Raw genomic sequence first — 24,242 nt, 5'->3', positions numbered from 1 at the left:
TATTGGTAAAGGCGCAGTATCTTCCACTCACAAAAATTCTTTAAAATTACCGCCATTATAGGTTTTCAAGGGTGCTGAAAATGAAAATAACAGTTAAAATCCCAGGAAATGAGTAATTTCCAAGGTATGAAAAATTATAGTTTTAAAAAGTGGAGGATCACTTTTTATATTAATTTAACGTAAAATGAACACCCACTTTATAGGTCCTGGATATGACCTTAAACTATATCCGATGGTGAGGTCCCAGCTTGCAGGCTTTGGGGAGTGTGGAGCCATCCCTTAACTGCCATTGCTCCCTGGTCCACCCTGACCAGGAGTGGTAATACCTGCTAGGGTCTCAACTATGGGTTAAATAGAAACCAACTTGAAAAAAAAAAAAAAAAAACAACAACAAATATATTCTATTAAAAAGTTTTTCTTCAAAATCACTGGATCCGGCATTAAGTAACCTAAAAAGGGTTGATATGCCGTAAAACAAAAACAACCAACCAACCAACCAACCCACTTTATAACCACCTTTTGTGGGTGGAGGTGTCTGTTGTTATTTTTTTTTTTTTTTTAGGGATGGTGCTTATTTGGTTATTGTGGCCTGGTAGATCAATACAAAACCTACCTTAAAAAAACTTGTTTTCGATAGGTTTTTGGGTGTGCTGAAAACGAATATGGCATTTAAATTTTCCGCTAATAAGTATTTTTCTGGGTATTAAACCATGTAATTCTTTATGTTATAAGTGGTGACCATTGTCGTATGCGCAATCGCATGCATATTTTTGCTTAATACCTGGAAAAATACTTATTTGTGGAAAATTTAACTGCAATATTCATTTTCAGCACACCTGAAAACCTATAGAAAACAAGTCTTTTAAGGTAGATTTTGTGTTGGTCTATCAGGTCACAATAAACACCACCCCTTAAAAAAAATAACAGACCCCCTGAAAATGTGGCCATAAAGTAGGTGCTCATTTTACTTTAATATAGAAAAGTGATCACTTACTTTTTGGAACAATGATGTGCAACTTTAAGGGCAAATTACACAATTCAGGTCATTAGCTTTCCAACGAGCCTTCGTTTGTTAAATTCTGATCAAATAGTTGCAGAGATTTTAAACTAATAAAATTGTCAAAAAAGGTGGTGTGTATATATATATATATATATATATATATATATATACGTATGTATGTTTATGTGTCTATACTTGTAGCCAAATTTAATATTGAAATGCTCATATCTTTGGTTCTATAGGACAAAACTACATGAAAATTTGCAGGCTTTTTGAAGATTATAATATCATTTTGTGGTTAAAATTTTATGACAATTAGTAAAAAGGAACCTGTATTTTCAAACCAATAAAATATGCCCAAATTTGCCTACATTTTTATATATAGTGTCATGGCAAGCCAGCTTTAGTTTTGCTGCTTTGGGATGAATTTTGCTTAGGGTTTTTTTTTTGTTTGATTGTCTCCCCTGTGGCATTGCCAGGCCACTAATAATTGTCTCAAGGAGAAATGGACAGCATCAATCCAGTCAAAGAAGCTTTGAACTGTAAAGAATTCCAGATAAAAGATGGCAGCATTAATCCAGTTAGGATCAGCAATGATCCTCTTCTCATGCCAAAAAAAAAAAAAAAGATATAAAAAAAAATTCAAACAGATTCAATATATTTTATACAGTCACTCTGGTGCCCGATTGGTTCATTTGTATCACCCTTGGCTTGTCCAAATCTTTATGATCACACTAAACACGTGCTAAAAAATATTGCAACACAAAGTCAAACACCTTAAGACTGTACAGTAGATGTTAAATATTGTACTCCTGGAAAACCACTTAATTAGCTAATGGATCGAGGAAACAAACAAAAGGTGGGCTGCGGGATGTTACACGTCCGATGTTATAGAATAAGAAATATTCTTGGTCTCTATGGTCCATAGAAGCATTCCAGTGGGCATTCTAGATGATGTAGGAACAAAGAGAAAAGTGTGTAAATCCGAGAATCTGAACATCATGGAAATAAATGTTATATATGAAAATATAACTTTGTATATGGCGTTTTCCTTTGGAGGGAAAGTGTTTTATTTTATAGACCATTCAGAGTCAAGATGAACCAGTGAAGAAGATGTGTGTTTAGTTTTATGTGCCACAGACAAAGGGTGCATTCATCCTTTTGTTAAAAGAACTGTTCATCATATGTTATTGTCTTATTTATGAACTATATATGTGAATTGTAAATGTGTAAAATGCACACCCGCAAATGAACATTATACAAATTTACACGTAGATATACAGGCATATACAATTACTTTCACTAGATAACATGAACTGCTACACGACCAGATATATACACTCCTACATTTCAGAATCTTAATTATATGTCCACTTGTTATATAAACAGCTATATAACATGAGGAGGAAAGAATGCTGAAACTAATACACTTTCCGAATGTTTTCTGAACGACAACAATGACGATGATGACAACAACAACAAAAGAAAATGCATATAATTCTAAACATTATTTTTAAATGATTATTTTCTTCAATCCAAATTTATTTTGCAGAGATGATGAAGTGACCCAATACCTCTTACAATTAGTCCAAGTCCTCAAATTCGAAATGTTTATGTATTGTCCACTGGTCAAATTCCTGTTGAGCCGAGCATTACGAAACAGACGTTTTGGTCACAAGTTGTTCTGGCTTCTTAAGTAAGTGGGATATTTCTTTTAAATTTCTTTTTTTTTTTACTTTCATCCCTGTTTTTCTACTAAAACATTTTTTGTTTGTTTGTCTGAAATTGACATGCCTACTATTAAGGCTAATCAGATGCTTTGCTTGGTGATACTATTTGGGAGGAGCATGTGCTACTGTGATTACAAGAGTTAAGACTGAATGGAGTAAGTTCAGGGAAGTTCTGCCATTACTAACTAGCAGAGTATTATCACCGTGGAGTAAGAGAAGAGTCTGTCAGACATGTATATGCAGTGTGATAATGTATGGAAGTGAAACCTGGCCTATGAGGGTTGGGGACATGTGTTGCTTGAAGAGAAATGATATTGTAGCAGTTGCGTGAGGGACCTACTTATGTTTATACATATGCACAGTATCTTGCCTAAGATTGAGTTGCGGTTTGGCTTTGCACACGTATTTAGACTTATAACTGCATGGGAGTTAGGATGCAACAATGTAGACTTGAAATTAATATGTACCAAGAAAAGTATGCACCAAAAATATGATTCATACCAGTTCCAAAATTGACCATGTTGTGATAGAATGTATTATTCTGTACCTGTCATTTCGCCACAAGTGACCTGCTGCAATGGAACTCCAGGAAACATCATTTGGTTATCAGCAAAAACCAGCCCACCAACAATTCTCGTTATGTTCCTTTATTCCCTTGAATAAAAGTTGATGCATATTTAGTAGTGGAGATGTTGGTGTTTTGCTTGGAAGCTGGTAACTTCATTTCATATTAAATTTCAGTCGGATCCAACCGGACGCAACTAATTCAACCAAGTAACTTTCTTCATTCTGACTTTCTTCCTAACCAACAAAATAAAACGTACTGGACGGAACAATAAATTTGCTGCCCTAAAGAAAACAACACTACAGCTTTATTTTAAAACTTTTATTGAAAAAAATCAATTCAGGTAACTTGATTATGTAGTAGAGTTGACCTCTATTCAATATAGCTGCCTCAATCACTACCTTGATACAGGTCTGGAACTGGGAGCATGCCTTTTCCACAAGTGCCAGCGGGAGCTCGGCGAATACTCAGCAGATGGCGGCAATCAAGCTAGTTTTGGTGTTGTGGGAGGTCATGTTAGTGATATACTCGACGTATGATCAAACACAGTAGTCCAGCAGGTTCAGGTTAGAGGAGGAGGGAAGTCAGTAAGAGAAAAAAAAAAAATGTAGCACTCCTTCTGAATCCAAGCCTGGGTGTATTTGGAATTGTGAATTGGCACAGTCCTGCTGCCACCCCCAAGGTCTGCCAACAGTCACCTGATTGCACCAGGGGATCACCACACTCTTCAGCACATCCAGGTACACTTTGATGTTAACTTTTAAGCTGACTTTAAAGATGTGAGGTGGCATGATAGGGGCCCTCACTTGAAACCACACCAAAGACCATAACCGTGGCTGGAATCTTTGTTGAGCTGTGCCCTCAAGTAACCGTCTGGGTTTGCATTTTGAAGGTGTTGGCAATGGTTCTATTGTCATAACTTATATTGGTAGAAAGCACGAGTTGTACAGCGGCGCATCTCCAATCTCGCTCGTTGAACATTGTGTCACTTTCAGATATGATAGAAGGTTCCTATCATTCTTGGGATTTGTACACAACTGGCCAACTAGTAGATGGTCTGCAATAAAAAAAGAAAACTGGTTTTCATCAAACGGAAATGGAATCATGTAACTTTTCTATGGCGACAATTTTATTGTTCCTACCCTTTATGATGACTGTGTAATGCTAGTCTTAAAGGCAACAGGTATAATGAGGTGATTTAAGATTAAATCTGGACGGTATTGAGAAATGTGTGCAGAACAGAAGACTTCAATTGTATGGCCATGTTGAATGAATGGATGAGAGTGAGTTAACAGGTTCTGTTCATGGAGGAGTACAAAGAAAATGTGAGAGTAAGTGATAAGGATGTTGTATTTAAGAGATAGATGGATAAATAAAGACCTGAACAGAGATAGGTTTACTTATGAGTGAATTTCTAAAAGCTGCCCAACATGTGTCAACTATGGACATTAAACTGAATATGATGATAATATGAAATCAGGGGTCTCCAAACTACAGCCTGTAGGCCAGATCTGACTCGCAAATGTCTCTGGCGCACCAAGCTTTTATATAAAAAGTAAAAAATATTCAGAAAAAAGTTTTAAAAATGAGAATGTGGGTTTTGTTTAGAAAATGATTAAAAAGGATGAGTTTTTGGAAAACCAGTTTCACTAAAAAGAAAAGCTAATGAGTTAAATCGTATAAAGCATGTTAAGATCATTTATTTTTTTTTTTTTTATTTTATTTTTTTTTTAGACAAGAAAGATGGAGTGTCAGAATTATAGATGATTTTGCACCCCCCCTATCTAGGTTTGTTTACACATTAGGAGCATATTATTGCATAGTGATTTAAAAAAAAAAAAAAAAAAAAAGAAAAAAAAAAAGATTGTTGCACATTCATGATTGAAACTTGGTGGACAAGTCAGACATATATTAAAGTTTATTTATACTAAATATGATTGTATCTTTTTTTTTTTTTTACTTTTTCCCTACAAATAGTACATATTGTCACTTGAAATGCAAGGGGCTACTATTTGAGGTTTGTCTAACGAGGGGCTATAAGAAGTTTAACAGCAAGATGTTTGTAAAAGGAAGAAACTATTAAAGTAGAAAGCTTTCTGGCATTTAGAGACCTCAGTAGTGAATGGGTGGAATTTTGCTACTTGTAGGATTAGTTTGACATATGAGTTTATCAGAGCACATTGTTAAAAAAGGGTTGTAAATTTTATTGTTTTCTGTGTTCTGTTTATTTATTAAAAAAAATTTTCTTTACTCCCGTTCACCCCTAACAAAGCGCATCGCTACTTATATGTAATAGTCTGCTATTTGGGACCATGCCTATGAAAGATTAAGATGTTAGTTTACATTACATTTAAGCTTCTGCATATCAGTACAGTAAGGGAAGCAGGTAGCGGGAAGGGAATTCCAAAGTCTAGCTGTTTGAGGGAAGAAACTATTGGAGTAGAAAGCTTTCTGGCATTTAGAGACCTCAACAGCGAAGAGGTGAGATTTTGCTGCTGTGGATTTGTCAGCGAAATGTATGTCAAGGAAGCACAAGTGCAATGAGTTCATCAGAGTGTATTAAAATATTTGCAAAATAGGCACAGAGATGCAACATTGCGGTGATAGGAGAGGGGTTGGAGCTTAGTTGACAAAGTGGGACCTATTAGATTGAAAACTCTTTTTTTGGACTCTATCCAAGAGGGAGAGGCTAGTGGTAGATGCTTCAACCCAGATGTGGCAACAATACATTAAAGTATTGGCTATATTAATATGGTATGAAAAATGTTATTATTAGGAAATTGAAATCAGAAAAATTTGTCTCTGAATTAAGAATGGCATCCAGTCTAGTCTGTTATTGCTAAGGAAGGATAATAATTTCTATCATTTTATCCTCATGACCTCCCCTCTTTCCTCCTTTAACAGCATTATTAAAATCTATAATTAGTTTTGGTTCTTGCCCACAAGGCCTTTTTATAATTAATTGCAAAGTTTGCTATCTCCAAATCATTTTTATCTTTTAATGGTTTCCTTCCATAATTTCTCTAAATTATTTTCATTACAAACTGTTTATTTTTCATTCACTTTTAAAAGCAAATAAAAAAAAACACTCATCTAGCTAAAACTACTATCAACAATTTCTCCTACTCTCTATCTGTGCCTAAATCTAAACGCAGATTCCATGAGCAACGCTTCTTTCCAAGAATTGCTTGCCTGTGGAACTCTGTTCTGTTGGCCTGCTTTCCAACTGACTACAATGTGGTTGTGTTCTAGTGCAATGTAAACAAGTTCTTGCTGAGCTGCCTCCTTAAATAATCAAACTACACCAAATTTTCACTACTAACATTTACTACGCTGTTGTCCCAATAACCACCATGCACTTATTAATCTCGAGTGGCCTTGGGCCTTAATAAATGGCAACTCCCTTGTAAAAAAAAAATCAAACAAGCAAAAAAAAAACATAAAGTTGCTCCAAACTATAGACACATTATAAGGTGGGTGTTTACAAAAAAAAAAAAAAATTTTGTATGTATAAGTTTTAAAAGGCCGAAAAAGATCACATTCAAACTCTGAATATTTTACTTATGCTTAACAGTAACCATTGAGATCCAAGTGTAGTATCTGTTCTGATGCTACACTTAAGTTAATTTGTCTTTAGTCAATGTAGAGGAAACACTTCTATACTAAGGCAATTTTTATTTTTGCCTACTCCCAGAGTACCTCTTTTAGGGGAGCTGATTTTCCCCCACATTAAAAACAAACTTGTGCCACATATTGCTCTCATGGGGAAGCAGTTAAATAGCAATAGATGAGTATACATTGAAGATTATCTCTTAAAAAGTTGCACCTGTTCCTGCTTAAACAATAAGATTAAAACGCTAATTGCAACCAAACAACTTCTCATGATTATATTTTATTAACGTCTGTTTTACTTGCTGGCATGTGTTGGGCAGATTTTAAAATTGACTTTCAAACTAACCCATCACAGCCAGATTTCTATTTATCCCTCTCTTTTTTCTTTTAGAGTTCAGTTTTTATTACTTCCTCTCGGGTTTTTCTTTGTCTTCCTCTGTTAACTGGATCTACTGTCTCAACTATTCTACATCTGCTGACTCGAGAACTTCCATTCTTTTAACATGGCCATACCATCACTCTATATCATCTAGATTTAATCTTCCTGTGAGGTCATCATAACTAAACCTGTCTTTAACACTCAAATTACACATTCAACATATCATTCTCATATCCTCTTCATGCAACACATTTCCTCAACCCTTCTAACAGATGTGCATATGCAAATGCATGCAAAATGACGTCATCGATTAAGAAAAAAAATAAAGACTTTAAAAAAGAGGTCATATTAGAGGTGGGAAGAACTTCAAGATCAAATGAGAGGGGTAGATGACGTTCAAGAGCCTGATGACGAGGAACATCAAAGCCGTAATGAGAGAATGAGTCGATGTCATTTTGCAACAAAAAAAAAAAAGAGTTGAAATTTTTTCTATTTTTTGTCTCCTTTGCGACTGAGGCTACAACGTTCATTGGATAGGTTTCACTCCGATATGTCACGATACTGCATACACGTCTACCTGACTCTTTCTTTGGTTGGCATGAGTAAAACAAACTCTGCTGGTTAATTAATGGCAAAAGTTTCCTTAACGTACTCTATTCACTTCTTACTCTTGCAGAACTTTATATAAATAGATTTGATACATTTTCTTTTCTTTTTCGTTTATTGGTCCCCCAACAAAAGGAGGGTGGATCTGTAAATTCACCCTTGTCCGTTCATCCGTTCGCCTGCACATGATATGAGTAAAAAAGTAACAGAACGGATTTTTCGGGAAAACTCTGGTTGCCCTGCTAGAGGTGCCTTTCGGGTTAAATTGGCTAAAATTGATACTTTTGTGCTTATTAAAAAAAAATTGATGCCTTGGATTTTTATAAAACTTTCTGAAAATTTGTAACTAACTGATTTCTATATAATTTTGTTTGTCTATACTGCACGATAACTCTTGGGTGTGCCCCAGGGGCTCTTTTTAGGGTTAATAAAAACACTCCATTTTTGGGACTATTTTACCATATTTGTCCAAAATTTTCTGTGTATGTCTATTTAGCAGTTTTGCATGGTGCTGAACTCAAATTTAAGTATGTTAAGGCCTTGGGGACTTTTGGGGCTAAATGGGGGGGTGCAAATGATGGACTTAGTCATTTCTTTTTTTGCATGGTGCAGAACTCAAATTTACATATGATAAGGCCTAAAACTGTATCGTTTGTTCATTTTCACCAGGATTTGACGTTCCCTAAGGACTTTTGGGGCTAAATGGGGGTGGGGGTGGGGGCAAATGCTGAATTTAGTCATTTTTTTTTATGCCTCATTCACTGTGCACTCACAGGAGACGATGCATGTTTCACTTGTTTGTTTTCCAATTATGTTAGTAAAAACAAAGCGTAAAAATTTCTTATATTGACTGAAATATTTTGTTTTTGTTTTCTCTTTAAGGTCTGAGATGCATGATCGCCAGATGAACTTGCGGTTCAGCCTCATCCTTGAGGTTTACTGCAAGTCTTCTCAGGATCACACCACAGATTTGATCAAACAGAACGAAGCACTTCTGAAAATTGATGCAGCCAACATGCTCATCAAAAACAGCGCCCTTGCACTTAATGACAGGGTTTGTATGACATTTACTTTTCAGGTTATTCATAGGCACTTTTTGAATTTTAGTTTGCAAATATTTTCACTAATCTACCATTTTTTATACATTTATAATATGTACTAGCAGGGTTACCCAATGTTTCTAGGGGATCCTCAATTAAGAAGAAGATGTGAGAACTCTCTCTCCCCCCTTACTTTGTGAATGGTACCACACAGTGATTGTTTTCTCTAACCCGACACCCTCTTTCCTTCTTCCTAACTTTTCCTCTCTCTTTTCCTAACCTCCTCTCTCTCTCTTCCTAACCTCCCCGCTCTCTCTTTCTTAACCTCCCCTCTCTCTCTTTCTAACCTCTCCCACTCTCTCTTTCTAACCTCCCCCGCTCTCTCTTTCCTAACCTCCCCGCTCTCTCTTTCTAATCTCCCCGCTCTCTCTTTCTAACCTCCTTCTCTCTCTCTTTCTAACCTCCCCGCTCTCTCTTTCTAATCTCCCGCTCTCTCATTCTAATCTCCCCGCTCTCTCTTTCTAACCTCCCCGCTCTCTCTTTCTAACCTCCCCACTCTCTCTTTCTAACCTCCCCTCTCTCTTTTTCTACTCCCGTCTTTCTCTCTCTTTCTATACTTCTTGCACTCTTTCTACCCCTGTCTCTCTCTTTCTACATTATATCTTTTTACCTTTGTTTGTCCTTTTCTTTTTCTACTCGTACTTCCTCCCTCTTGCTCTCTTTCTACCCTTTCCCCCCTCTCTTGCTCTTTTTCTACCCTTTCCCCCCTCTCGCTCTCTTTCTACCCTTTCCCCCCTCTCTCGCTCTCTTTTCTACCCTTTCCCCCCTCTCTCGCTCTCTTTCTACCCTTTCCCCCCTCTCTCGCTCTCTTTCTACCCTTTCCCCCCTCTCTTGCTACCCTTTCCCCCCTCTCTCGTTCTCTTTCTACCCTTTCCCCCCTCTCTTGCTCTCTTTCTACCCTTCCCCCCTCTCTTGCTCTCTTTCTACCCTTTCCCCCTCTCTTGCTCTCTTTCTACCCTTTACCCCCTCTCTTGCTCTCTTTCTACCCTTTACCCCCTCTCTTGCTCTCTTTCTACCCTTTACCCCCTCTCTTGCTCTCTTTCTACCATTTCCCCCCTCTCTCACTCTCTTTCTACCCTTTTCTCCCTCTCTCACTCTCTTTCTACCCTTTTCCCCCTCTCTCACTCTTTCTACCCTTCCCTCCTCTCTTTCTACCCTTTCCCACTCTCTCGCTCTCTTTCTACCCTTGTCTTCCTTTCTCTCTTTCTACCTTTTTCCCATTTTCTTTCTACCCTTGTCCCCCTCTCATTTAACAACATAATTACTTCTCACTCATCAGACTATTAGCAATATTTCACCTCCTCACTTTAGAGGGTCCTAGATGACGGAATACTTTTTATTCTGTTATCTTCTCTCCTTGTACCACCTACCTTTGGAATTCCCTCTCTGCTCACCAACCATATGAACATGTAGACATTTAAATGTAATTTGAACAAACAACTAAATAATACTATTCTCTAATCAAATTATTTTATGATGATTAGAAATTTTCAATCTGTTCAAATATGAGAATGACAGATCAATCGTTTCTTCTAAAGATGCCTAAACATGTTTAAAATTTTAAGGTGCATCCATTTAATCTATAGGTAAAGTGACTAAAAAATAAAAATTTTATTTTCATGTTTCATTGACAATGATGTTTTTCCTCTTTCAGAAAAACAGAGAAAACCTGAGTGCTGATCTTCGAAAAGTTCTCTGCCAAAATGCATATTCTACGGCCTTAAGCAATTTACACAGCCCTTTGAACCCTTTGTGGAATCTCCAGAAATTATTGTAAGTACTAGCAGGACCTGTGGGAATTCCATGGAATGAGAAATTTATTTAATCAACAAATATATTTTCATGAAGCTGATATTTTTCTGGATAGTGCAAAAACTAATAAATACTCAGAAATATTGTGCTACATAGTTCAATACAAATAATAAAATCACATTGTAAGAAACAATTTTTTGTTGGTATCTTTGTGTGGCATTGTTTTTTTGTTGCTATGTTTGTGTGGCATTTTTTTGTTGCTATGTTTGTATGGCATTATTTTTTTGTTGCTATGTTTGTGTGGCATTATTTTTTTTGTTGGTATGTTTGTGTGGCATTATTTTTTTTGTTGGTATGTTTGTGTGGCATTATTTTTTTGTTGGTATGTTTGTGTGGCATTATTTTTTTGTTGGTATGTTTGTGTGGCATTATTTTTTTGTTGGTATGTTTGTGTGGCATTATTTTTTGTTGGTATGTTTGTGGCATTATTTTTTTTTTTTGGTATGTTTGTGTGCCATGATGTTTTTTGTTGGTATGCTTTCTGTGGCATTGTTTTTTTTGGTTAGTATGCTTGCGTGGTATGTTTTTTTTTGTTAATGTTTGTGTGGCATGGTGTTTTTTTGGTTGGTATGATTTGTATGAGAAGGTGTTTTTTGGTTGTATGATTTTTATGAGAAGGTGTTTTTGGTTGGTATGATTTGTGTGGCATGGTGTTTTATTAGTTTGTGCTATTTGTTTGGCATGCTTATTTATTGGTTAGTATGATTGTGTGGCGTGGTGTTTTTTGGTTGGTGTTATTTGTATTACATGGTGTTTTATTGGTTGATATGATTACGATGGCATGGTGATTTTTGGTCTGTATAATTTGTGTGGCATGGTTTTTTATTGGTTAGTATTATTCATATGGCATGGCTTTTTTTTTTTTTTTTTGGTTAGCATTTTTTTTTTTTGTGGCATAGTAGCTTTTATTTAATTTTTTTGGATACTAACTTTATTATTCTTTCTTGAAAATTCCTCACTGAGCTTTAATCTCTGATTTTTACTTTTAAAACATTCACAGCAGGAACCTTTTTTGCTTGCACAACTGAATTCAATTTTTTTCTTCATGTGTATATTTCTATAAAGTTTCTTTCCAAGAACTTCCAACCCGTGAAATACTTCATCATATGACTGCTACCCTGTAGATTATAACATGTTTGTCTTTTAAATTCAACATATATATGTGTGTGTGTGTATAATTGTAATTAATAATCTATATTCTCATAATATTTGTAATTTACTGCTGAAGATTCTAGGTTAAGATTTCTTTGTTCATGAGAGAAATTATGATTTTGTTGTCTGATGATGAATGATAATAAAAGATGAATTAAATGTTTTAACTGAAAAACTAATTTTATTTTATTATATTTTTTACACTAGAAAATACCTGTCCTAGGACATGTAAAAATTAATATTCTGAACAGACCAGTTTTGCATTTACAAACATTATTAGCATATAATACTAGTAAACTTTATGTTTAGAATACTTCTAATTGTGATCAAAATCTATTATATTATTTTAATTCTAGAAAAGGCCTAAAAGGTAAGGCTTAAGATTAAGGAGTCTGGAGAAGGAATTGAAATTAAGGGAATATTTTAAGTGGTGTTTAATGATTATGGATCAGATCTAATGCAAATTTGAAACAATTGTATTTTTAAATTGTAAGTTGTTCCCATATTATTGTTGTTAAAAATCTTAAAATACTCAAAAGAAACTGAAATTTTCAGAATATTTACTAATTCAAGTCTATTACCTATTATTATTTCGCAAGAGTCATAGCTATCAAAATTTTCACTTAGGTCTTCACCCCCCCCTCTTTGCATGAAACTAAATTAAGTTAAATATAACCCACATTATCCACTTTTATGTGTAGTAGCTGTGTTCCAAAATGTATAATGATCAGTTAATTAGATTAGGAGTACATTAAAGGATCTAGACATATACACAAACTTAACTTAATAGAGACAGACAAATATGCATGTCTTTGCCATTTTATTTAGAATGTTTATGGGTTTGTAGATCGAGTTAAAATGGGGTTAGCCAATCAGCAACTTCCTAGAGTCATGTGACCAATCTACCAATTCTAATAAAGTATATACTTTTCTTGAATAAACATCCATCTCTTATTCTCTGTTACTCTTTCAGAGTACAAAAGTGTCGGTTCTTGGATTCTAAAATGCGACCATTATGGCTTGTCTGGGAGAATGAAGAACTAAAGGAAGATGAAGGAAAATTTAGTATAATTTACAAAAATGGTGATGGTAAGTTTGTCATGTTCTTCATTAAATTTTTTAAATATTTTTATGTTTCAATTATTTAGATTGTTCTGAATACTAGTCTAATCTTGAATGTTTTTCTATCAACTTTTCAAATGATATAACCCCCGACCTTCTTCAGGTGTATCTTTTGAAACTTGGGAAACTTTATGTTGAACTCCAGAATGTATATGGGAGGTCAAACTTAACCTTTGATAGTAGTCTGAATAATCCCAATAATTCAAATTTGTCTTGAGCTAAAAAATTCCAACACATTTTTATCTTTCCTTTTTTTTTTTTATTACATTTTATTTTCTTTAAACATACAAATGCATTTTTAGAATTTATTTAGTCGTGTGTTAAATAATTCATATTCTTGTATGGTGTTGCTAGATCAAACTGTCTAAAGATACAAGCTTCCTGACTTAAAATGCACCAAACATTGATATTGTTTTTTTTCCTTTCTTTTTGGAAAATTCAGTCAAGTTCTGCAAAATCCAAAACAGCAAAATGATTTTCCTCCACAAAACAACCAACCCAAACACCATAAATATAGCAATACCCATTGACAATAAAACGCTTTGGATATTCAGATTTCAAGGTAGTTCTACAAAAATAGTCATATTTTAAAAATGAAAACACTTACAATCCTCAAAGTTCCACCATTTTGTTCAGTAATACTTATCCTTTCACATGCATTAATAAATAATAATCCATATGCTGTATTTGAAAGCAAATTTGAGCAAATTAATGATGAAAATTTATATACAATGCATGACAAGGTAAGCGTCGTGCCGGCTGACAGAAATGGCACTGTGTGTACGAAGCTGGACTCTGGCCCGTATTCATTTGTAAAGATGCAAGCCTTGTATGGAATTATGGATGGTGAATTTCCTTGTGTGGGCAGTATTTTGTTTCAGTCAGAGAGATTGCTATGTGTTGTTTGTGTCAAAAGAAGGAGAGGGGGAAGAAGTGGATGACCAAACAAAAAACTCAACTACAAGCTATTTTCACATTATAACTGAAGGAAGGTTCTACCTAAAACTTATACCTGAACATGATGGAACAATGTCTAATGTAGATTGGTTGCCAGCTCTGAACAAGTAATCCCTTCGTGACTAGCGGGAGGTACATTCAATGTTTCTGAGCAACTGCCAGATGCAGATAAGACCAATGTAACATAAGTAAAAGATGTGCTGTGCAGGGCCTTTTATGCTTGACATAAGTGAGGTATGCAAGCAGTTTTTGAAATGCATATTACGCTTGGATGAGTCATTAGGTTAGTTCAATGCTGCATTGACAAAACTCTTGTTTGAGGAAGTCCCTAACCAGACATTTCAGTATGCATTCATGACTGGACTACCTGTCTATACCTAGGAATTGTTGTGTACATTTGCCGATGTTGACCACATCAAGATGGAAAGCATGCTCAGCCAAGCAAGAACCGTTGTGAACAATATCAGTGTTGCTGTCACCGTTGATTGATCAGTCACAGAAAAGGTACCTTTACCCATGCCGGCAGAAAACTTGCTGCATTGCTTTAATCACTCCAGGCTTAATCATCTGGCTAAGCATTCCCAGTTTGAATGACCAAGGCAGTGTCATAAGCCAGCCATCCAATGTCACAGATGCCAATGGGAGAGTTACGTTGCGTCAAAATGTCTGGAAAACTGAGACAGGAGTGAGATGTGAGCACTACTTTCACCTCAAGAAAAATGAACACCAACTTATTAATGATGCGTCAATGTGCATGACGCCTTGATTAACTCGGTGCACACAGTCTCTTGTGAGAAGTTCAGTTTATAGTCCATCGAATGACTACAAGACAGAACTGCTGAACACTGATAGAAAAAGCATGACTAGCAGGGTAGAAATCAAGTTCAATCTGGGTGGATAAGAAGATCCCTCTAATAGTGGAGATGTATTGGGGTTCGATCTTCTGTTTGGACTTCACATCATTTGTCTGTTGGGCAGTGTTCATATAAATGAATACAGTGAAGCCAATTTCCTGTATGAAGCTACCAGTGTTGGCACTACTGTCGCAATGAAAATAGAACAATCCGGCTTTGATGTCATATTCAACCCAACTAAAAAACATGGATCAGGTGAGCAGCCACCAAAGCAGCTGATAAATCAGACACCTACATATGCTGTGCCTGAACACATTCAAAAGGTCTATTATTGTGAATTGCAAACTTAGATTTGCAATAGATGACTAATACCACACCAGAGAAAAACTGCACCCTGAAGTATTTAATCTTGCTGATGACGATTGTTCAGCATAACAAAGGAAAAATGCATCTTGTTATGGATTCCAACAAACCGAACAACCATGTGGAAGCATATATACAGCATGTTCTGATTTGTGCTCACAAAAACTGAGATACTGGCATAGAACGGGATCCAATGAGTCTGTGCTGGACTTGAGAAAAGCTTACCTTCAGATACATGTGCGCCATTCTTTATTGCCATTACTGGATGGTGAAGAGTCAGAGATACTGCTTGGCTAGGATGGGATTTGGGCTTTATTATGCAGGCGATCATGGAAGCTATTCTGTCCATGGATGTGGCTCTTTGACAGGCATGTCAGCATGCATCGATAATATATTGACAGCAGTGTGAGGCCTACCTAGCGAGTGAAGCAGCATTTTCTTTGGTTTGGGTTAGAAAGCAAGGATCTGAAGTGGCTTGAAGACATGTGCATTGATAAGTCACCTCATTATCAATGCACATCTAAGTTCTCGAAAGGAATTGTAACAGAGGTGATCAGCTCACGAATTGTTATTGTTGGACAATATCTTGCGCCATGTGAAGGATGTTTGACTCCAGAATAATGCCATCCTATTTGGCAGTGCAGATAATGAAACCTTGGATGACACTGGGTATATCACACTGACTGGCCAACAGACAACATGAAATGGAGAAACCTTAGGACCCTGGATGAATGCCATCCCTTCTGATGAAGCAAATTAGATTTCAGATAACACGGGGCATATCACATTGCCTGGATGACAGACGATAGTTTATATGTAATAAATATATATTTGTCTTACAAACATAATTGAGCACTCTGGTTTTATTTTTCCAGGAACACGAAATCATAATGTCTCTTTCTCTTTCTCTCTTTGATATTCATATGTAATATGTATGATAAAGACATTCTAATGTCATTGTCATGCATACAGCATAATTATGTCAAATAGTTTTGTCCATGCCAAAAATGTCCCATTGTGCACCTTCTTTTTTCTTATGTTTTTGGTATTATTCTATAAATTCAAAATCTGACCTTTTTCTCAAGATATTAGTTGATTCGAATGGTAAATCTCTTGTTCTTGCTAATTTTTTCCTTCTATATTTTTGCATACATCATATCTCCGCGGCATGTACTTGTATGATATATGCCTTTTATCCTTATATATAAGGAAAAGGCAAAGATGTTATATGTGATCTACAAAAGAAAATTATTATTTTTTTTTAGATTTGCGCCAGGATATGTTGATTCTCCAGGTGATTCAAATTGTAGACTTCATTTGGCAAGAAGAAGGTTTAGATTTACGGTAAGAGTCACTTGTTCGATTGTTTACCTGTCCTTTTGCATTATCTACTAATTACTTTCCGATAATGAAACCTGAAATTCTATAAGAATGATTCTGTACCTGTGAAAATTTTCATGTAGAAATCTTTTTTCTTTCTTTTAAATATCTGCAGGAAATATAAAATTCACCATGGAATATATTTTCTTATCATTAATTTTAATTTGGAATGAAGTCATAGATAAATGACACAGAATTATTTATACTTATTCTCAGGATCTCGTTAATTTCAGGAAACATTTCTAAAAATCATAAATTATATATATATATATATATATATATATATATATATATATACTTATTACTATACTAATTTTTAAATACCTACAGACATGTGTTTCATCCTTTTGAGAATCAGCAGCAGGGTGTCACGGTCACGATTACTACCGATTGAGATTCAAACCTGGCTATGAAGCCATCTCTGACTCCATTAGCAAGGAACAAACCCCCCACGGCCAACTTTAACCACAAGAAATATTGTTGAAATTTTAAACATTTATTTTTAAATGTCGAGACATCAGACCAGAGTGATCTAATGATTATAACATCGTGATCTGTGCATGAGCGCTTAATTCATTTCATGAATGAGAGCTTAATTTCATTTCATGCATAAGAGCTTAATTTTATTTCAACTGTAAAGTGCTCAACAATAAGAATAGAGTTCTTATACGGGCTGACATAATATATATATATATATATATATATATATATATATATATATATACAGTGCCCCGCAAAAGTTTACAATACACATTGGAAACTGTCAGTTTTTGTATTTCTAGTAATGAAACTTTTTATAAACATAGAAAATGTATTGAAACTAAGATAGGAACAGTGGGAAAAATAAAAAATAACAATTTAACACAACGCGAAGAGAAAACTCAATAATTAACACCGCAAAAGTTTACAACACATATCAAACTCATTACATTTCTCAATAATTTTATGACGGTTTATCATGGTAAAATGCTTAGAAGCTTCTAGAATTTTCAGGAATATGCATTAATGTTGTGAGACAGGATCTCACCCCATAACGGACTCGTCCAGATCCTATATAATCAGCTCCTAAAGCTGGTACAGTGGAGCGAGATCTCAACAGATATTGTACCTTGGGGAACGAGATCTTACTGATACCTTTAACTACCAGCATTTTCTTTATCTTTCTCTATATCCTTGTACCTTTCCTTAATACACTTGTAAACCACCTACTACATGCTTTCTAGTGTTGTTCTTGTGGACTCAACTGAGCCCCACAACAAATAGACATCGAAGTAAGCAATTAGTAAAAGTATTGCATCATTCTTTATCTAATAACCGTATTGTAAGCAACCACATCATGGGAAAGAATAAACAGATTGGTCAAGAGCTCAGAAAACGAATTGTAAGTCTTCATCAAAGTGTATTGGGATATAAAACAATATTCAAACAGTTGATGGTTCCATTGAATAATAATTCGGCACTGGAAGTCTCACAAATCAACCCTTCCTTTGGCCAGATCAGGTTGTCCTCGAAAAATAACCAAACGTGCTGAAAGATTATTTACAAGGCAGGTTATGAATTTGCCTAGAATTACTCTTGGAGAGCTGCAGAAGGACTTAGAAAACAGTGAAATTAAAGTTAGCAAGGACACAATCAGTAGAACCCTTCACCTTAAAGACATCTTCTCTAGATCAGCAAGGAAAACTCCCCCTCTTAAGCCAAAGCATGTTCGTTTGGAAATGAATATGCAAGCAAGCCCTAAAGTTTTGGCATAGCGTGCTTTGATCAGATGAGACCAAAATTGACTTGTTTGGCACTCCAAAAACACTGAAAGTTTTGAGAAAAAAAGGTACTGAATACCAGTAAAAAAAACACCATCCCAACAGTAAAATTTGGAGGAGGTCCATTGTGATCTGGGGTTGTTTTAGTGCAGGTGGTGTAGAAAAAGTGGAAACAAGAAAAGGAAACATGAATGGAACACTTTATAGGAGTATCTTGGAGAAAAACCTTAAAGAAAGTGTGAATTGCTCAAATTGAAATCAGGCTGGATCTTTCAATATGGTAACGATCCAAAACACTGCAAAACTCACACAAAATTGGTTTAATTTAAATAAAGTGAATGTTTTAAAGTGGCCTAGTCAATCTCCCTATCTCTACTCTATAGAGAATTTATGGGAAGAATTGAAATTACAGGTTTATAAAAGTGAACCTTCAAATCTGCGAAAATTGGAGAGAATTTGTGTGGAAGAATGGAATAAAATAACACAAGACACATGTAAGAAGTTCGTGGGAGATTACTCCAAATGTCTGCATGCTGTAATCAACAATAATGGTTATGCTACAAAATAATGGATATCATTTTGTAAATGTGTTGTAAACTTTTGCATTGCTAATTATTGAGTTTTCTTTTTGCGTTATGTTAACTTATTATTTCTTTTTTTTCTCACTGTTCCTATCTTTGTTTCAATACATTTTCCATGTTCATAAAAAGTTTCATTACCATTTGGAAGCTAGAAATATAAAAACTGACAGTTTCAAATGTATATTGTAAACTTTTGCGGGGCACTGTATATAAATGTATCTACTATTATATAAAAGGAACTTTGTGTGAGTTCGTTGCCTATGAGCTTAGAAACTGCTGAGTCGATTTAAAAAAAAATCTCACAAAGGTACTTGATGTGTCTGAGAGTGTTCTTACATAGGTTTTGTATTGTTTTAAGTTCTCTATTTTGATTCATTTTCTTATTTCTTTGTTTAACTTCATCAATTGAAATGTTTTGTTTGAATATTAGTGTGAACACTAAGGAAGCATAATTTAAGAAATGCTCATCCATGTATCAAATAGAATTACTGAGTTTTTATTTTATGACTAGAAAATGTTCAAATATGTTTTCTTTTTTTTTTCTTTTTTCCAGATTGAATCCTTATGGTTGTATTTGTACAGGGAAAAACACGGGCATGATTGAAGCTGTTGATGCACAAACAATTGCAAATATCCAGCGTAAGTTCCATAAAGCTTCTAACCGGTGTGTCTATGAGTGGCTCAAAGAAATGAACCCAATAAAGGAAAGGTAAGATATTGCATGTATTTTTTTTTTTTTAAGTTAAAAATGATCAAAGATTTATGAAATCTTTTGATAAATACTTAGAAGCAGAACTTGAACAGAACTGAGTTTTAAAACTTGTGTTAATATTGGAATCCATTACAATCTACTGCATTTATAGTATGAAAAGATTAAATAGAAAATTCCCACACCTGACATGACCAAATCAGAAATTTTGATTAGTGTTAATGCCCTTTCCCAATTCCCAAAATATAAATGTTTAATATTTAATATTTGGGTTTCAAGTAGAGAATCAATAGTTAACTGGCAAAAGTCAGATAAAACTAAATAAAAATAGAATATTTTAAAAAGTTTAATTAGGCTTAATATTGCTGCAAATAGAATAGTTTCTTTTTGGCTGGTACAAATAATGTGTCAATTAGACAATTGCAATATCTTTTTCTTGTCGTCTCTCAGTTTTTCTTTTTCTGTTTTTCAAAACAATGGTATAGATGAGGAATTCTAGACACTCTTTTTGTCTAGATTATTTTGATTGACCTGTGTAGTCAGGAATGCTCACTTTTTCTTATTACCCAGAACAATCATATTGTACCTGGCTGAGTTTTTTTTTTAATTATACCTTGTTCGATTTATTTATCTGTTGTATTTTGTCATCAGAATCTATAGAATGTGACCAAATTATTGTTTATATATCGGGTACTAGACATTTTTATTTTATTTTTGTGAAAATGTTCTTCAAGCCACAGGTAAACAAATAAAATACTTACTTGCAAGACTTTGTATTTGATCATTCATTCAAATATTAAAAAATAAAACCACCATCATTTGCAGTATTTCAGAAACCATCTATAATATAAATCTCATCTGTCTGTTTAAATGTATGTATGTCTGCCTAAAACTTTCGAAAGTAGTGGCAGATTTTTCATGAGATCAGTATCCTTTTGAAGTTTGATCCTTCGGACGACTAATATCGAAAAATTGGCTAAAGACATTAATTCCTTCACCCTCAACTGCCCACTTTTCTACAGGGAGGGGTCGCTTTTTTCGCCAATGTTTTTGAAAGTCACCCCCTCTTTTCGAATTACTACCCTTAAACATTCGTCATGTCCGGTTTGGCGATGGGCGCAACAGCAAAGACGTCACATTTTTTTTTTTTTTTTTCACATTCTTTTCCTTTGTGGTACGGGTTCAAGCCTGCCTGCCTACCTACTACTACTTTTTTTTTTTTTTTTTGCTCAACACACACCTCCAAACACCCAGGCAATGTCGGGCATCCAGGCTAGTCCATAATAAAAAGAATAATCAAATATTTACATTGGCATCTACAATTTGCTACTACCCTTGTGATTGCTCCATTTTTTTTTTTTATTGATGAGGCACCAAAATTACAGATTGTAAACAATTCTGTTTTTGTTAAACATAAATGTTTAACATTATGTTTTTGAATGTTTTAGATTTGCATTATTCAGATTACTGTTCTTGAGTGTTATTTTTTTTCGGCCGATTTAAGCTCTGACCTTCTTCAGGTGTATTTTATTTTGTTGAACTCTGGAATCTGATAATTTAATCCACGTAGCGTTCTGTAGTGATAAGTAGTAAGATTTCATATCTTCAACCGAGAATTAAAATTGTTCACATTGGCATAACGGATAAAGCACTAACTAAAATTCAGTTTTAAGTGACACTCTTCTGATCCATCCACTAGATTATATTGAAACTTCGCCAAAATGTAGAGTCCATTGTTCTTAATATAAACCCAGTATGGGTGACCCTGGCAAAATTCTAGTTTGCGTCCCCGGGGACTTTCAGTGTTAAAAATGCCTCTTTTTGTGGCTCTTTTTTCATATTTCTCAACAAAAACTTGATATGTCTGACTATATAATGGTTTTTCACAATGGTCAACTCAAATATACATGTGTTAAAGCTTGAAACTGCATCGTTATCCATTTACACTGGGATTCAGCGTCCCCAGGGGCTCAAAAGAGGTCAAAAATGCCCCCAAATGGTCACAAATAACACTTTTTGTCCCATAGCGTGTGATCCATCCATTAGATTTTCCTGAAACTTGGCCAAAATGTGGAGACCATTGTTCTTAATATAAATTCAGTATGGGTGACCCTGACAAAGTTCTGGTTTGCATACCTCTGGGAAATTTAGGGCTAAAAAAAACATGCCTTTTTGGAGCTTTTTTCATATTGCTCAAGAACTTGATATGTGTACCTGTATAGTAGTTTTCCATGGTGCTGAATTCAAATATACATGTCTTAAGGCGTGAAACTGCATCGTTTATCTGTTTTCATTAGGTTCGTCATTCCCAGAAGATGAAAAGGGGTCACAAATGCCTCCAAATTGCAAAAAGATTACACTTTTTATCCCATAACTTTTACCCCATCCATTAGGTTTTTTTGAAACTTGGCAAAAATGTGAAGACAATGTTGGTCCTTCACACTTCTCACATTCATTTCTTCACTATTTTTTGTGGCGTCATCTCACTTGCAGCATAAGAGGGGTACCACGCACATGTGGCTTGTTGTCCTTCTTGGGACGGGTATTCTAGTTTAATAGGACACTCATTTAAGGTTTTCCTTCTTGTGATTTTTTTCTTACACAAAGTTATTTTATAAAAGTGGGACTTCTGCTGCCTTCCATTCATAAAATTTCTAAAGTTGAGAGAAAAGGTATCAATAATAACTTTGTTTTACATTATCAACAAATTATTTTGTCAAACTATTGTTTACACTGTCACTTTTTTTTTTCAAAGAAAAATGTACTCAAAACCCTTCAATATACACATGTATTGTGATTTATATGGAGAATTCCAGCAATGTTCTTTTTTAGACTATTTTAAATTGACAAGTGTGGCCAAAAATGGTCACTTTGCTGATGCCTATCCAGAACCTAATCCAATTTCATGTCAGCATCTTTTGACATGGTTACATAAGCATTTGGAGAAAGGTGATGCAAAGACTGCCAGAGATGATCACGTGAAAACACTAAAAACAAAATTGTAAAACAAGAAAATAGTTATTGTCAGTGTCATTTTATGGAGGAAAAAAAATTTATCTTCAAGAAAAGTCTTCAAATAAAGCAAGAACAGTGGTAAGATTACTAGAAAAAATCCAGTTGTAAAGTGATATTCTCCTGAAGGTTGAAAGTTTGATCCTTGGTGTGAAGGACAGGGATGGGTGAACAATACAATTGTGAATTACTTGGGACCTTTATCCAGTTATAACTGATGGAACGAGAGCATGCTACCCTCTTTGAAGTAAATAAAGGATTCCGTGCAAATTCCCGAGTTTGACAAGATACCCCTGAAGAAGGTCAGATTACATTGACTGAAACATGAAAACGACACTCTAAGATGAGAACAGAAGTCCGAAGAATCTAAATAATATGAAATCTTTTTCTATGACAACTATGAAAGAAAAATTATTTTTCAGGTTCAATAAAAGCATTTTGGTAATGTCCAAGATCAGTGCTTGGAAAAATCAATTACCGGAAGTGCATACAGAACAGAATGGAGTCACGGAGTGAAGACACGAAAAACGAAAGCATATATATATTTTAAAAAATTACTTTAGTTTTAACACCTTTTGTGTTATCACGAAACAAAAAATTACTTTTAAACAAACAAAAAGCACTTCTTTTATTATCAAATAATAAAACTAAATTCATTTTATTAAAAAAAATGAATTTAGTGTTAACACTTGTTTTACAACGACACAAAAAAATATATATTAAAGAGACTTTATAATATATATAATTTATATAATTAAATATTTTATAATCTATAATTTATATTATTAAATAATTAATTTTTTTAATAAAATATTTGTTTTATAATTTGATAATACAAGAAGCTTTTTTAAAGTCGTTTTTAAGTGCGTTAAAACTAAAGTAATTATTTTCAAATAAATATATGGTTTTGTTTTTCGAGACTTGACTCTGTGACTCCGTTCCATTCTACAGGTTGGCCCACTTAAAAGTATCCCGATCTAAGTTTGTCTTAATGACCAACTGACACCACAAGACAAAATGCAATTCTTTTATAAACAAGATGGCGCTACATGCCACATGTCGCACAAATCACTGACCCAAGTTCATGACATGTTTACGGAAGAGAGAAAAATAGGCAAAGGATTCCTACGATTTGTCATCATGTGGTTTTTAGGGAACTTTAAAATAAAATGTTTATACAAATAATCCTCACAATCTAGACCAATTAATGGAGAACATTACCAACGCTATCAGGAGAATCACCAAAGAAGATCTACAGGCAGTATCTGCAAACGTTGTTAAACGTGCCTAGAAATGCATAAATGTCAACGGGGAACATTTCCAGCATCTTTTATAACACTGCATGTAATTAAAACAATACTACATGTAATTAAAGCAATACTACATGTAATGAAAACAATACTACATGTAATTAAAACAATACTATGTGTAATTAAGGCAATACTACATGTAATTAAAGCAATACTACATGTAATTAAAGCAATACATGTAATTAAAACAATACTACATGTACTGAAAACAATACATGTAATTAAAACAATGCTACAT

At 34.5% G+C, this 24,242-nt stretch overlaps 1 protein-coding gene across 3 annotated transcripts in view; it reads left to right on the top strand.

The window, feature by feature from the left end:
- LOC145268053 (phosphatidylinositol 4,5-bisphosphate 3-kinase catalytic subunit beta isoform-like) overlaps window positions 1–24,242 on the top strand; it is a 420,372-nt gene that overhangs the window by 374,926 nt on the left and 21,204 nt on the right. For all 3 annotated transcript variants that reach the window (XM_080123347.1, XM_080123348.1, XM_080123349.1), the window contains 6 exons: window positions 2,553–2,696; window positions 8,775–8,946; window positions 10,647–10,765; window positions 12,930–13,045; window positions 16,518–16,596; window positions 19,527–19,682. In XM_080123347.1, coding sequence (XP_079979473.1) covers window positions 2,553–2,696; window positions 8,775–8,946; window positions 10,647–10,765; window positions 12,930–13,045; window positions 16,518–16,596; window positions 19,527–19,682 — 786 coding nt within the window. The remainder of the gene's footprint in view (window positions 1–2,552; window positions 2,697–8,774; window positions 8,947–10,646; window positions 10,766–12,929; window positions 13,046–16,517; window positions 16,597–19,526; window positions 19,683–24,242) is intronic.

The sequence above is a fragment of the Euprymna scolopes genome, chromosome 4 (assembly GCF_053919585.1).
Source record: "Euprymna scolopes isolate OS-2025 chromosome 4, ASM5391958v1, whole genome shotgun sequence".
Lineage (NCBI taxonomy): Eukaryota > Metazoa > Mollusca > Cephalopoda > Sepiida > Sepiolidae > Euprymna > Euprymna scolopes.
The sequence above is the reverse complement of the archived record's forward strand: the minus strand, read 5'-3'. Positions and strand labels throughout refer to the sequence as shown.